The sequence below is a fragment of the Coloeus monedula genome (genome assembly GCF_965178545.1).
Source record: "Coloeus monedula genome assembly, chromosome: 26".
Classification (NCBI taxonomy): domain Eukaryota; kingdom Metazoa; phylum Chordata; class Aves; order Passeriformes; family Corvidae; genus Coloeus; species Coloeus monedula.
Window position 1 is genome coordinate 5,427,181 of NC_138806.1, and position 13,969 is coordinate 5,441,149.

Sequence of the window (13,969 nt, forward strand, 5' to 3'; positions counted from 1 at the left end):
GGGAGGGGGGTTAATGCTGAAGTATTTATTGAGGCCCCCCCCCCCGCGCCCGATGTGGGGCGGGGGGCAGCAGCATATCGCAATAAAGGGGACACTGTGGGACACGGCTCTGGTCAATTCTGTGCATGTGGGGAGGGAAACTGAGGCACGGGGAGGGGGTTAAGGGACTCGTGCTGATCGGGGAGGGGGGTCCTGAGCCCCCCGGGGACGGTGATGCCGGGGGGGCACGGACAAGGAATCTCTCTGCACACCCCAACTCTTCACAGCCTTTATTAGAGCAGCCCCTGTGCACAATTTGGGGGGGGGGGCAGTGGGGTTTTCCCGCCCGCGGGCACCCTGCGATCCCCTTAACCCCCCCCTCATTCTCCTGTGCCCCCAGGGCAGGGGGGCACTGCCAGCCCCTGCCCCAAAGCGCCTCAGCTGTCCCCAAGGCTCTGCCCCGGGGCGGGGGGGAGGCATTGCCAGTGCCCCCCCCCCTCCCCCTTCCCATTTTTATATCACAGTTTTATTGAAACAGTGGCAAAATGGCTCAGAGGGGGCGGGGGGGACCAGCCCCGCTGCTGGGCACTGCTGTGAGGAGCTGGGGGGGCTCAGCACCCCCCGGGTTTGGGGGTCGCTACCAGAGCACCGCGCTGTCCAGGTGGGCGAAGCCGGGGTGCAGGCGCAGCTTCCAGTAGGTGTTGTTGGTGACCCACGACTCCTTGCCGTTGGCATCCGTCAGACGCCTGGGGATGGGGTCGGGGGGGAAACATTTGGGACTTCCAGGGGGGTTTTCCCATTCCCTGAGAGCCCCACGCATCTCTGAGCCATGAGGTCTCCAGAGGGCCTCCCCATTCCCTTAAAACCCCCACATCTCCCTCAACCATCGGGGGGACTCCCGGGGGGGTTTCTTGATTCCTTAAGAGCCCCACACACCCCTGAGCCATGGGGTGCTCTCAGGACTCCCAGAGGGTCTCCCCATACCACAAGAGCCCCACATCCCCCTGATCCACGAGTCCCCCAGCCCCGGGAGCCCCCCAGACCTGAAGAACCGGGCTTGGTGGGTGATGTTGTTCTCCTCCATGACACGGCGCCGGTCCCTCTGGAGCTGCTCGATCTGGCGCTTCTGCGCCTCAGCCGCCGGCACGTTCCCTTCCTCCAGGTACCTGGGGGACACAGGACACGGCTGTGACGAGCTGGCCGGCCTCAGCCCGCCCCACCCCGCACCCCCGGCACGCTGCTGACCGCTGGTCCGGCCGCAGGCGCGTGTCCGTGGAGGGCAGGACCCTGCGGAGCTCCGGCGTGAGCTCGTTCAGCTCCAGCGCGAACTGGGTGAAGCCGTAATTCCTCTCGTGGTCGCGGGGCATGGGGTCTGTGTGAGGGTGGGGGTTGTAGGGACAGTGAGACACCCCCCAGGATGGGGTAACCCCCTCAGGGTGATCCCCCCAGGTCCTTACTGGCTTTCCAGACGCACTGGCCCGGGGCGGGCCCGCGGTGCAGCCCCTCGTGCCACTTGCCGGCCAGGCGCTCCACGGCCGTCCCGCTGCGGCTCAGCACGGCCCCCTGCACCTCGTTGGCCCCCGCGCCCCAGTACCGAGCCTGCGGCCACCGGGATGTGGGCGGGGTGGCCAGGGAGAAGGGCGGGGCCGGGAAGGTGGGGTGGGGTCAGCGGGAAAGGGTGGGGCCGCTGGGGAAAGGCGGGGCTATTGGGAGAGGGTGGGGCTACTGGGAAAAGGGTGGGGCCATGAGGAGGAATCTTCTGGAAAGGGCGGAGTAATGGGGAAAGGGCGTGGGCGCCGGGAAAGGGTGGGGCCATTGGGAGAGGGCAGGGCTACTGGAAAGGGAGGGCCAGGAGTGATGGGTGGAGTCTTCTAGAAAGGGTGGAGTCACTGGGAAAGGGTGTGGCCGCTGGGAAAGGGCAGGGCTGTTATGGGTGGGGTCCGTGGGAAAGGGTGGGGCACGAAGAGGGGCGGGGCCACCGGGAAAAGGGCGGGGCTATTGGAAAGGGGTGGGGCCGTAAGTGAGGGGTGGGGCCAGATAAGGGGCGGGGCAACAAGACAATGTTTAATTAACAAGTTGGTGATGGGGCAGGGCCACAACACAGCTGAAGGGGCGGGGCCAGGCCGTGATAATGCAGAGGGGTGGGGTCAGGGACAGTGGGTGGGCGGAGCCTGGGCACTAAAGGGCGTGGCAGGGCGTGGCAGGGCGTGGCAGGGCGTGGCAGGGCGGGGCGGGCACACCTTGCAGAAGGTGAGCTTGCAGTGGTAGGAGGCGTCGCGGGTGTTGCGGATCAGCACCTCCCCGTAGTGCTCGATCCAGCGGGGCCCGCTCAGCACGTTGTGGATGCACGTGGTCACCTTGTTCCACTCGTAGTGGTCCCCGGTCCTGCGGGCACCGGGCTCGTGGGTGGGCACACGCAGCGCAGGAGGGCACGGGGGAGGCGATGGCGGGGAGCCCACCCGCGGCGCCGGGGTCTCACCTGGGCAACTGGACATTGACGGTGCCCACGGGGACGATCTCCAGGGACTTGCCCCAGAATTTGTTCTTCCACCTCATGTCTGGGGGTGCAGGAGAAAGAGGAGGAGGAGGTGAGACCTCCCCTGCCCTGGGAGGAACCCCCCGGTGCCCAACGCCCTCCCAGGCGCTCACCTTGCCAGAAGACAAAGTTGTCGGACTCGGCGTGGCAGGCGGAGATGGGAGGGTGGTGGGATACCTGCAAGGCCAAGGAGGGACATGCCAGCGCCCCGTCCGGCTCCGGGGTGTCCCCGCAGGGTCCCCCCAGTGCCCACCTGCTCGCTGATGAAGCGGAAACCGCGGTCGGGCCGCACGCACTCGTAGGTCTCGCCCAGCACGGGGTTGAAGGGTTTGCTGCCCGCCCGGTAGTAGGTGGAGGCGTAGGCGGACACGGCGAAGGCGGCCACGTACACCTGTCACCGCAGCCGGCGCGCCGCTGTCACCACGCCCGCGGCAGGCACACGCGTGTCCTCCCCCGTTCCCACAGGTCCCAGGAGACCCGCGTGTCCTCAAGCGCCCCTGAGCCCACTAAACCCTCAAATTCTCCCCATCCCCGCATGTCCTCGGGCTCCCCCGGGTCCCCGAGATCCTCAAACTCCCTAAGTACCCCCATGTCCCCCAAACTTCCAGTGCCCCCCGAGCTCCCCCTACTCCCTTGTCCCCTGAGCTTCCTCGTGTCCCTCAAGACCCCTCAAACCCCCCAAGTGCCCCCGTGTCCCCCTCTGTGTCTCCCAAGCCCTCCACAACCTCCCAATACCCACGCCAAGTCCTTCACGTCCCCAAGCCACGTCCCCTCGCTCCCGAGCCCCCTGTGGCCCCCTGAGCTCCTTCTTGACCCCTTGAACCCCTCACATGCCCCCTGCCCTCGACCTCCCCTTGTCCTCGAAGTCCCTCGTGCCCCCCTGCCCCCGAGCTCCCCTAATCCCCCTTGTGCCCTCGATCCCCTTACATGGCCCCCAAGCTTCCCGTGCCCCCCGTGTCCCCGGTCCCCCCGGCTCTCCCCCCCTCACCAGGCGCTGCCGGGGGTCGCGGGCGCGGCTGGCTCTGTCGAGCAGCGCGCTGTACTCCAGCTCCTCGCAGAGCCGCTGCAGGGTGTTCAGCGGCTCGTTCAGCTGCACGGGCAGCGCCACGCGGGACAGGTCCTTGCCCACGCTGCTCCGCAGGAGCCCCCACAGGCTCACGTCCCCCGAGGGCGCGGGGGGCGCGGGCAGGCGGCTCCTCCGCCGCGGGTCCGGCCCCGGCAGCTCCAGCGGCGGCTCCAGAGGCGGCGGCTCCACTCCCAGGCGCTCCGCTCCTGCCGGGCAGCGGGGCGGTGGGATGGAGCCAGGCCCCTCCGCGGTGAAACCCTCCCCGGAGCTGCCCCTTCCCGCCGGGTTCCCCTCGTCCGGTGTTTTCCGTTCCCGTGTCGGGAGGCAGAGCTGCCCCCGCCTCGGTTCCCCCTTCCCGCACCTGTCGGGGGGCGAAGCCACCACCTCCACCGGTGCCCACTCCCTCCCAGGTGCCCTCGCCGGTGCTCCCCGTACCTGTCGGGGCACGGCCCGGCCCCCCCGGCTCGGTGGCCTCCTCGCAGACGCTGGTGGTGACCTCGCTGATGCACGACTCGTCCTCCGACGGCTGAGAAGGCGCAGGGACCGTCGGCGGCTTCGGGGGTCCCGGGGGGATGGGGGGGATATGGGGGGAACCCCACGGAGGGGGCGGGTGGGGCGCTAGCGGGAAGCGCCCCCCCCAAAGGGTGGGATGAGCCCCGGGATCCTGGGATGGGCTGAGGGTGTCGGGATGGGGAGGGGGGGTGGGTGCGGCGGGGGGGGGCCCAGCAGGACCCGGCCCCCGCCACCGGGCTCAGAGGCTGCGGAGACCCCGAGAGCGGGGAGGGAGGGGGCTGCGGGAGGCTGGGGGAGAAACCGGGGGGGATACAGGGGCTGGGGGGGACACGGGAAGCGGCTGGCGGGCCGGTTAATGTGGTGGGACGGGGGAGAGAGAGGGGAGAGATGAACCCAGAGCAGCGAGGGGTGGTAGGGGGTCCGCAGAGCCCCCTCACCAGCAGAGCCCCCTCACCAGCAGAGAGCCCTCACCAGCAGAGAGCCCCACCAGCAGAGCTCGCCCAAGCCCCCTCACCTCGTTCTCAGAGGAGCTGGCGGACAGGAAAACCTCGCAGGCATCGAAGAACTCGGTGTGGGAGTCGGCCAGCGAGACGATGCTGCGGTTGGAGAGCTGCTGCTCCCGGCCCTTGGCGGGCAGCGCGTCCGGCTGCGGGGACAGCCACCGCCTCAGCCCCCAGCCCAGGGGGGGCCACCGTACCCCCAGCCCACCCCAGCCCACCCCCCTGACCTCATCCGGATGCAGCGAGGCAAAGGAGTCCAGGGTGGTGTCGGAGGAGACGGAGAGGGAGTGGAAGCGGCGCAGGGCGGGCTGTGGAAAGGGGGACGCTGAGCCGAGCCCCTCCGGACAGTCCCGTCCAGCCAGGACAGGGCTGACAGGGATAGGGGGTCACCCAACACCCGGCTGAGACCCCAACAGCAGCACCCCGAGGTCCCCTGCGCTCCCTCACCCCGGCGGTGCCGGCGCTGCCAGGGCGAGGGGCCGGGCACTGCCGGTCCAGCGCCTGCCGCATCTCCTCCAGACGGGCCCTCTCGGCCACCAGCGCGGCCACCACGCTGCTGAGCGAGCCGTGCACTGCCGGGGACACGGGCGGGAGTCAGGCTGAGGGTTAGCACCCCAAAACCCACCCCGAGACCCCCATCAAGGCTCAGCCCCAGGCCCCATCCCACCTTTTTGGGCCAGGACCCAGAAGCTGCGCTGCAGCTGGCTGTACTCCGGGGGGAGGCTGAAGGGCAGCTGGCTCTGCGATGACTCCAGGTAGCGGGACAGGTTGGGGACAGAGCCGTGCAGGCGGCCCACCTGGGGGGACACGGGGGTCAGCGGGGTCACCCGGGGGGGCTCCGTGCCCAGGCAGTGGCAGAGCTCAGGGTGGGTTCCAGCTCACCCTCACCCTGCCGATGGTGTCGTCCTTGGCAAAGCTCTGCGTGCACCAGATCTTAGTGGTCCTCCGGCCTTTCTTCGGCCTCTCCGTGGCGGCCGAGGGCTGTGAGGGAGAGGAGGGGGCTGCAGCCGGACCCTCCCCAGGAATGGGAGGCGTGGGACCCCCTCAGCCGGCTGTGCCTCTCACCTGGCTGCCGGAGATGAGCGGGGCCGAGGGGATGCGGTGCAGGGCCTCCAGGTGTTGGAGCATTCCCGTCAGCTCCTGCAGCTTGGCCTGGCACTCGGACAGCTCTGCCGGGGCCACAGAGCGAGCCCGATCAGGGAGGGGGCACAGGGCACCCGCCCGGCCCCACACACCCCCTCGGGCCCCCTCTCACCGGCCGAGCAGCGCTCCAGCCCCTCGCTGTCCTTCAGCCAGGCGTTCACCTTGTCCCGGGAGCTGGCCAGTGTGGACAGGGCTGGGGCACTGCCCGAAGGCAGGATCCGTGTCCACTGGCCCTGCAGCAGGGGACAGAGGGCATCGCTGTCAGGAGCCATGTCCCAGAGCCTGCCTGGCGCTGTGACCCCGAGCTGTCACCCACCTGCACGTTGGTCCCCGTGGGACCCCCTGGGGGACACGGCTCCGGCCGCTCGCCGTGGTGGTGGCTGCAGAGGCTGCTCACCCAGCTGGAGAACAGCTCCGGGGACTTGATCTGGGGGACAGGGGTGAGTTGGGGGGGACACAACCTGATGTCCCCAGCCCTGCCCCACCCCAGCTCCAGCCTCCCCAGTGGCACCTTGAGGTGATAAATGTTGTCCTCTGTGTCCAGGTCAACCCTCTGCGCCTTCTTGTTGACGGACATGACGGACTGGCGGACATCGATGGCACCGTGCAGTTTGCCCTTGAGGACCTGGGGGAGCCCAGGGACCCCTGTCAGGGGGAAGACCCCCCCTTTCTCAGGGGGGCCACGGGGGTGTCCCCAGCTTTGAGCCCCTGGGGAGGCTGCGTGGCCACAGCCCGGGCACACACTCACGTCCTGGCGCGTGGTGGCATATTTCAGGATCCCATTTTCCAGCACGAAGTACCGCTGGGGAGGGAGGGGGAAGGGTTTCATTTGGGGGGGGAGGAGCAGAGAGCAGCCCCTGCAGCCAGCCCCCCACTTCCCAAATCGTGCCAGGACCAGCCGGGTCACGGCTCCTGGTGCCAGCTCTGCCTGTTACCTTGTGCCAGCCCTTCAGGGGCCATTTCCTCTTCTTGAGCAGGTACCCCTCGTGCCGCTGCAGCTCCTGCCCAGGGCTGCCCCTCGCCCGGGGCTCCTCCACCACCTCCCAGCTCTCCGAGCCCTGCAGAGACCGGGATCAGCGTGGGGGGGTCCCTGAGCACCAGAGGCCACCTTGCCCCCAGGCAGGTACCCACATGGGGCGCCATCCTAAAGCAGGGGGAAGCCCCCAAAGCCTCCCTGCCATCCTAAGGTCCTTCTGAGCCCCCCAAATCCAACCTGCTGGACGCTGCTGTGCTTGGAGGACACGGTGCTGTTGGAGCGGGACAGGGCTCTTTTCGGAGAGGAAGGGTCCTTCTCGTGGCTGCCCATGGCCGGCGAGCAGAGGGGGCCAGGGGCACCGAGCCGAGCCCCTCCTCCCGTCCGGGCTGCGGGACCGGGGATCCGAGCTCGGCCGTCACGGCGGGAGCCGCTGCGGGGAGGGGACGGCAGGTCAGGGAGCTCGGGGACGGCATCTGCAGCCTCGCTGGGACCGGGGGTGGCAGGGATCCCGCTGTCCCCAGCTCCCGGGGGACCCTGCATGGCACCGCTGCCAACACCCAGAAACTCCGGCGTGAGCCGGAGCCTTTGACCCTCCCAGCTTTATCTCGGCTGCACCGCCCGGTCCGGGTCCAGAGTCCGGCCCCGCCGCCCCACGGACCGGGTACCACGGCGCAACCGTGGCACAGGCAGCAGGGTGACACCGGTACAAAGACCGGGACCAACCCCTGGCCCATCTGGCACCCCCGAGCCGGGACATGACCCCCCCGAACCCCGGCGTGACCACGCGCCCTCCCGGCAGGGCGTTTGTTCCCTTTGCCCTTCACGATTCCAGAGGGGGAAACTGAGGCACGGGGAAGCTTCTCCTGGCCTTGCCATCCCCCCGGGAGCTGTCCCTGACGGGGCATCCATGTGTGCCGGCCGCTGCTGTAGGATGGATCCTGGGATAACCCCGCGACGGCGGCCAAGCCCCGGCACCCGTGACCACCGTCCCGGTAACGGCGGCACCGGTCACCGCCGTACCGACGGCCACGGCGCCGGTAAGCACGGCACCGGCAGATAACCACGCTGCCATAGATAACCCCGGCACCGGTACCGGCGGCTCCGCTCCCCCAGCACCGAGGGGAGGACACCGGGGATCTCCCGGCTCTCTCCCGCGGCTGCTGCCGGGGATCAGCACCGACCCCTCGCACCGGAACGGGGCTGCCCCGGTAACCCCGGGAGTCTCCATCCCCCGCGCGGGGCAAAGCCCATCCCCACGGGGGTGTTACCTCCCGGAGCAGCGGGGGCCGGGGGTCGGGGGGCCGGACCCCCGTCCCGTGCCGGTCGCCGGTGCTCACCTGGGCTGGCGGCGGGAGGGCGGCGGGGGCCGGTCGCATCCTGCCCGGCGGCGGCGGCAGGAAGCGGAACACGGAGGGCGGTCCGGAGCCGCTCGGCTCTGCCCCCTGCTCCGTGGAGGACCGGAGCCAACAGCGCCGGGAGCCGCCGGGAGCCGCCGGGAGCCGCCGGGAGCCCGAGCGCCCGCACGGTACGGGGGCAGCTCCGGCCGCGCAGCCCCGGAGCCCACCCGAGAGGAGCCCCCGGGGAAAGGGGTGCGGGGAACCCCCGGGAGGGGCAGCACCGCACGCGGGTCCCGGGGTTGGTCATCCCACGGGGGTTTTGGAGAGCACCACCCCACGGGGGTCTCTGGATCACCATCACCATGGGGGGTCTCGGGGACCACCGACCCCAAGGGGTGTCAGGGATCGCTCCTCCAAGGTGGTCCCGGGGCATTCCACACCCCCTCCCCGGGATTTCCCACCCCCAGCTCTGCTCCCTCTGCTCCATCGGACCCTCAGAGCAGCCCTGGCCTCTCTGCCCACCCTCAAGGGGCAGGAACAGCCCCCACCCACCCCCCAAAATCCCAGACGAGGCCTCAGCATCTCCACACAGAGACTTTAATGGACGCGACGGCGATCCCACGGATGGGATCAGTGTTCCAGTGCACCCCCATTCCGAAGGCACGGGGCTTGGAGTGCCCAAAATGCCCCCCCGGGAGGGTCCAGCCCACGCTCCTCCTCCTCCTCTGGCTCATCCCAGAGATCCCTGATCGCAGCTGGAATGCTGCTGGGATGCTCCCAAGGGAGCACAAGGGAAGGGCCAGGGCTCCCTACTGGGGCTGGGGGGGCCGCAGGACCCTCAGTGTCAAACCTCCAGTCCTTGGCCCCCCTCTCTGGAGCTGGGGATGGAGTTGATTCCATGGGAATTGTGTCCATGATCCCCCAATCCCTTATCCTGGGGGCTCCCCGTGTGCCACAGCCAGGGAATGAGCCGCTTCCCGGATTCCAGCGTCAGTGATTCCCAGTGCTCTGGCCCGGGGGAGGCTCCGTGGGCCCCCCCGCATCCCGGAGCCGTCGGATGTGCTCATCCAGGAGCGCCGTGAGGTGAGCGGGACCCCGCTGGAGCAGGGAGGAGGTTTGGGAGGACAGCACGGACAGGGCTGCCACTGTCTGTCCCTGGGACACCTCCAGGGGTGGCAGCCGGGCGAAGTTCTCCACTCCCTGCCGGCTCAGGATCGTGTCGTCGATGCAGGCGCCTGGAAAACGGGAGCTCGCCATGGATGTGGAACACCAGAGCCCTTTGGGAAGGGATTGCTCGCTCCTGCAGGCTCCCCACCCCTCGTTTTCATGGATGCAGCTCCGTCAGTGGGCCCTCGTTCCCAGCCCTGGGCCCTCATTCCCAGCCCTGGACGAGCCTCCCAAGCCCTGGGCTCTCATTCCCAGGCCCGGGCCCTCATTCCCAGGCCCGGGCTCTCATTCCCAGCCCTGGGCCCTCATTCCCAGCCCTGCGCCCTCATTCCCAGCCCTGGATGAGCCTCCCAAGCCCTGGGCTCTCATTCCCAGCCCCGGGCCCTCATTCCCAGCCCCGGGCCCTCATTCCCAGTCCTGGGCCCTCATTCCCAGCCCCGGGCCCTCATTCCCAGCCCCGGGCCCTCATTCCCAATCCTGGGCCCTCATTCCCAGCCCCGGGCCCTCATTCCCAGCCCCGGGCCCTCATTCCCAGCCGCAGGCCCTCATTCCCAGCCCTGGGCCCTCATTCCCAGCCCCGGGCCCTCATTCCCAGCCCCGGGCCCTCATTCCCAGCCCCGGGCCCTCATTCCCAGGCCCGGGCCCTCATTCCCAGCTCTGGGCCCTCATTCCCAGCCGCAGGCCCTCATTCCCAGCCCCGGGCCCTCATTCCCAGGCCCGGGCCCTCATTCCCAGCTCTGGGCCCTCATTCCCAGCCGCAGGCCCTCATTCCCAGCCCTGGGCCCTCATTCCCAGCCCTGGGCCCTCATTCCCAGCCCTGGACGAGCCCGGCTCAGGGACGTGGGGAGCAGGGAAGGCTCTCACCCAGCAGGTTGACCTGTGGCACTCCCCTGAGCACCCGCAGCATCTCCCTGGCCCGCGTCTCCGGGCTCACCAGCAGGATGTTCCGGCACACGAAGAGCGGCAGGAGATTCCGGTACTTGGAGTGCGCCAGCACCGGCCGGACAACCTGGGAGAGGACTCGGGATGAGGCCCGGAAGCAGCGGGATAGCCCGGAACCCTTCCCAGGGATCCGCCGCCAACCTCGTTGAGGACGAACTGGACGTGGATGTGGTGCTTGCGCAGGTAGTGCCGCAGCATCACCATGTCCTCGTCCGGCATGGAGTTGTACTGGCACACGGCCACCATGCGGCTGCCCCGCAGAGCCTCCTCCACGCGGCGCCGCAGCACCCGCGCGTGGCCGTCCTCCTGCAGGGAGAGAGGGAGGGAGGGAGGGAGCGGTGGGATACGGGGAAACGGGCACGGGGCAGCCCCGCTGGCATGGCACAGCTGGAGGTGCTGGCAGGAGATGGCCCCGTGGATTATGGGGTGGTGTCATGGACCACGAGGTGATCTCATGGATCTCGAGGTGATGCCATGGACCATGAGGTGTTCCCATGGACCATGAGGTGTTCCCATGGATCTCAAGGTATTCCCATGGACCACAAGGTGTTCTCATGGACCATGAGGTGATCTCATGGATCTCGAGGTGATGCCATGGACCATGAGGTGATCCCATGGACCATGAGGTGTTCCCATGGATCTCAAGGTATTCCCATGGACCACAAGGTGTTCTCATGGACCATGAGGTGATCTCATGGATCTCGAGGTGATGCCATGGACCATGAGGTGATCTCATGGATCTTGAGGTGATGCCATGGACCATGAGGTGATCTCATGGATCTCGAGGTGATGCCATGGACCATGAGGTGATCCCATGGACCATGAGGTGTTCCCATGGATCTCAAGGTATTCCCATGGACCACAAGGTGTTCTCATGGACCATGAGGTGATCTCATGGATCTTGAGGTGTTCTCATGGACCATGAGGTGATCTCATGGACCATGAGGTGTTCCCATGGACCATGAGGTGATCCCATGGATCTCGGGGTGATGCCATGGACCACAAGGTGATGCCATGGATCTTGAGGTGTTTCCATGGATCTCAAGACGATCCCATGGATCTCAAGATGATCCCATGGACCATGGGGTGATCCCATGGATCTCTTGGTGTTCCCATGGATCTCAAGGTGATCCCATGGACAATGAGGTATTTGCATGGACCATGAGATGATTCCATGGATCTCAGCGTGATGCCATGGACCATGAGCTGATCTCATGGACCATGGGGTGATGCCATGGATCTCGAGGTGTTCCCATGGATCTCAAGATGATCCCATGGATCTCAAGGTGCTCCCATGGACCATGAGGTGTTCCCTTGGACAATGAGGTGATCCCATGGATCTCAAGGCCTTCTCATGGATCATGAAATTTTCCCATGGATCATGAAGTGTTCTCACGGATCTCAACGTGATCCCATGGATCGTGAGGTGTTCCCATGCACCATGAGGTGCTCCCATGGATCTTGAAATGACTCCATGGATCTCGAGGTGATCCCACGGATCATGAGGTGCTGCCATGAACCTTGAGATGCTCCCATGGATCACGAAATGCTGTTATGGCTCTCAAGGTCCCACCACGGATCTCGAGGTGTTCCCATGGATCTCAAGGTGCCCCCACAGACCTCGAGATTCCACAGATGGGGACTCACCTGGTTTCCAGCACCAGGCATCTCCCAGCCACGCACCACACCCTAACCCATGGGATTACACACGCTGGGAAGGTCTCCCACAGGCTCCAGCCAGGCTCTGTCCCACATCCACATCCCACCCCTCTGGTCCCTGCCGAGCTCCGGCCAGGGCCGTGCCTCACCTCGTGTCCCTGGGGCGTGTGGCAGGGCAGGCAGCGCGGGGGCACGGCCGGCCGCGGGGGCACGTACTCGGTCACGGCCAGCAGCTTCTGCCGCTGCAAGTGCATCGCCTTCCAGTGCCGTGTCACCGCCTTGGAGCCGCGCCGGAGGAGCTGCAGGGCGGGCAGCCAGGCTGCGGGGCAGCGCTCAGCACCGGCACCGGGCCTGCCGCAGGGCTGCCAGAGTCCGGCCTCCGGCCCTGCCTCGGACCCGGCCCCATTCTCGGCCTCTGCCCCACTGCCGTTCCCTGTCCCAGTCCCGTTCCCATTCCAAACCCCTGTCCCAGTCTCGTTCCCTGTCTCGTTCCCATTCCAAGCCCCTGTCCCAATCCCGTTCCCTTCCTGCTCCCGTTCCTATTCCAGGCCCCTGTCCCAGTCCCATTCCCTGTTTCATTCCCATTCCAAACCCCTGTCCCAATCCTGTTCCGTTCCCGCTGCCGTTCCTATTCCAGGCCCCTGTCCCACTCCCGTTCCCTGTTTCATTCCCATTCCAAGCCCCTGTCCCACTCCCGTTCCCATTCCAAGCCCCTGTCCCAGTCCTGTCCCGTTCTCGCTCCCATTCCAGGCCCCTGTCCCAGTCCCGCTCCCGTTCCCATTCCAAGCCCCGTGTCCCGCTCCCGTTCCCTGTCTCGTTCCCATTCCAAGCCCCTGTCCCATTCCCGCTCCCGTTCCCATTCCAAGCCCCTGTCCCGCTCCCGTTCCCATTCCAAGCCCAGTGTCCCAGTCCCGTTCCCATTCCAAGCCCCGTGTCCCACTCCCGTTCCCGCTCCCGTTCCCATTCCAAGCCCCGTGTCCCACTCCCGTTCCCGCTCCCGTTCCTATTCCAAGCCCCTGTCCCGTTCCCGCTCCCGTTCCCATTCCAAGCCCCTGTCCCGCTGCCGTTCCTATTCCAGGCCCCTGTCCCAGTCCCGTTCCATTCCCGCTCCCGTTCCCATTCCAGGCCCCTGTCCCACTCCCATTCCCGCTCCCGTTCCCATTCCAAGCCCCTGTCCCACTCCCGTTCCCGCTCCCGTTCCCATTCTAAGCCCCGTGTCCCAGTCCCGTTCCCGCTCCCGTTCCCATTCCAAGCCCCTGTCCCGTTCCCGCTCCCGTTCCCATTCCAAGCCCAGTGTCCCAGTCCCGTTCCCGCTCCCGTTCCCATTCCAAGCCCCTGTCCCGTTCCCGCTCCCGTTCCCATTCCAAGCCCAGTGTCCCAGTCCCGTTCCCGCTCCCGTTCCTATTCCAAGCCCCTGTCCCACTCCCGCTCCCGTTCCTATTCCAGGTCCCTGCCCCACTCCCGTTCCCGCTCCCGTTCCCATTCCAAGCCCCGTGTCCTACTCCCGCTCCCGTTCCTATACCAGGCCCCTGCCCCAGCCTCGTTCCCCCGCTCTCAGCAGTCCCGTTCCCCCTTCAGGCCCTTGTCCCAGTCCCTCTCTCGTTCCCACTCAAAGCCCCTGGCCCGTTCCCGCTGCCGCTCCCGTTCCCTCACCCCGCCGCCATGGCGTCCCGCCGCCTCCCAGCGCCGCCATCTTGGCCGCGGCCGCGCAGGGGCTTGTGGGAAGGTGGAGGACTCGTCGCTTCCGGCGCGCCCGTCTCCATAGCAACGGCGCGGCGCGGCCTGAGCGGGGCCTGGGCGCTTCTGAGCCCGGGCCGGGAGTCGCTGAGCCCCCCCCGAAAAGTGAGGGAGTCTGAGCCTCACATCCGGGAAGCCGGTCCCGGTGAGCCCCTCTGGCCTTTCCGGGGGTTTCCGAGTCCCAAACCTGTGGTTGCCGGTCTCGCTGAGCTCTCGGGGTCCATCTCAGGGGTCTCTCAGAGCCCCTCCGTCCAAGCGGGCCTGGTCCCCCTGACCACCCCAGCCCCATCCCGGGGGTCTCTGAGATCCCCAGAGCCGGGGTCCTGGTCCCAGTGATCCCCGCAGTTCCAGTGCCATAATCCCCCTGGATACAGAGTCCCTCTGCCCCACCTGGGGGTCCCAGCACTGACCCCC

The 13,969-nt window shown here is 67.5% G+C and overlaps 2 protein-coding genes across 3 annotated transcripts; both read right to left on the reverse strand.

The window, feature by feature from the left end:
- Positions 1-326: 326 nt before the first annotated feature.
- On the reverse strand, positions 327-8,104 carry OSBPL7 (oxysterol binding protein like 7). 2 transcript variants are annotated; one of them, XM_082297550.1, is made up of 23 exons: positions 8,051-8,104; positions 6,951-7,143; positions 6,673-6,795; positions 6,486-6,539; positions 6,249-6,362; positions 6,054-6,164; positions 5,850-5,970; positions 5,660-5,763; positions 5,483-5,575; positions 5,262-5,391; positions 5,042-5,166; positions 4,822-4,902; positions 4,609-4,740; positions 4,017-4,107; positions 3,504-3,787; positions 2,769-2,906; positions 2,629-2,692; positions 2,459-2,537; positions 2,220-2,364; positions 1,437-1,578; positions 1,225-1,351; positions 1,023-1,145; positions 327-725 (listed from the first exon to the last, which is right to left on the reverse strand). In XM_082297550.1, the coding sequence occupies exons 2-23, from the start codon at positions 7,041-7,043 to the stop codon at positions 617-619; spliced, it is 2,583 nt and encodes an 860-aa protein (XP_082153676.1). In that variant the 5' UTR covers positions 7,044-7,143; positions 8,051-8,104; the 3' UTR covers positions 327-616. The 2 variants fall into 2 exon arrangements, with proteins under 2 accessions (XP_082153676.1, XP_082153675.1); XM_082297549.1 differs by having other exon boundaries at positions 5,477-5,575.
- Positions 8,105-8,631: 527 nt separating this feature from the next.
- On the reverse strand, positions 8,632-13,531 carry MRPL10 (mitochondrial ribosomal protein L10). Its single transcript, XM_082297193.1, has 5 exons — positions 13,472-13,531; positions 11,968-12,137; positions 10,301-10,465; positions 10,082-10,226; positions 8,632-9,285 (listed from the first exon to the last, which is right to left on the reverse strand). Exons 1-5 carry the CDS (start codon positions 13,509-13,511, stop codon positions 9,041-9,043), a joined length of 765 nt encoding a protein of 254 aa, XP_082153319.1. The 5' UTR covers positions 13,512-13,531; the 3' UTR covers positions 8,632-9,040.
- Between the last annotated feature and the right edge of the window lie 438 nt (positions 13,532-13,969).

What these genes read in the sequence shown, in the direction of transcription:
- MRPL10 (XM_082297193.1), bottom strand. Translation starts at nt 13,511, where the DNA reads ATGGCGGCGCTGGGAGGCGGCGGGACGCCATGGCGGCGGG. An exon ending in ACACGCCCCAGGGACACGAG is followed by an intron (nt 10,466 to 11,967) that starts GTGAGGCACGGC and finishes CTCTCCCTGCAG; the next exon opens with GAGGACGGCCACGCGCGGGT. An exon ending in TCCAGTTCGTCCTCAACGAG is followed by an intron (nt 10,227 to 10,300) that starts GTTGGCGGCGGA and finishes GTCCTCTCCCAG; the next exon opens with GTTGTCCGGCCGGTGCTGGC.
- OSBPL7 (XM_082297549.1), bottom strand. Translation starts at nt 7,043, where the DNA reads ATGGGCAGCCACGAGAAGGACCCTTCCTCTCCGAAAAGAGCCCTGTCC. An exon ending in ACAACATTTATCACCTCAAG is followed by an intron (nt 6,165 to 6,248) that starts GTGCCACTGGGG and finishes CCTGTCCCCCAG; the next exon opens with ATCAAGTCCCCGGAGCTGTT. An exon ending in GCAAGCTCACCTTCTGCAAG is followed by an intron (nt 1,579 to 2,219) that starts GTGTGCCCGCCC and finishes CGGTGGCCGCAG; the next exon opens with GCTCGGTACTGGGGCGCGGG.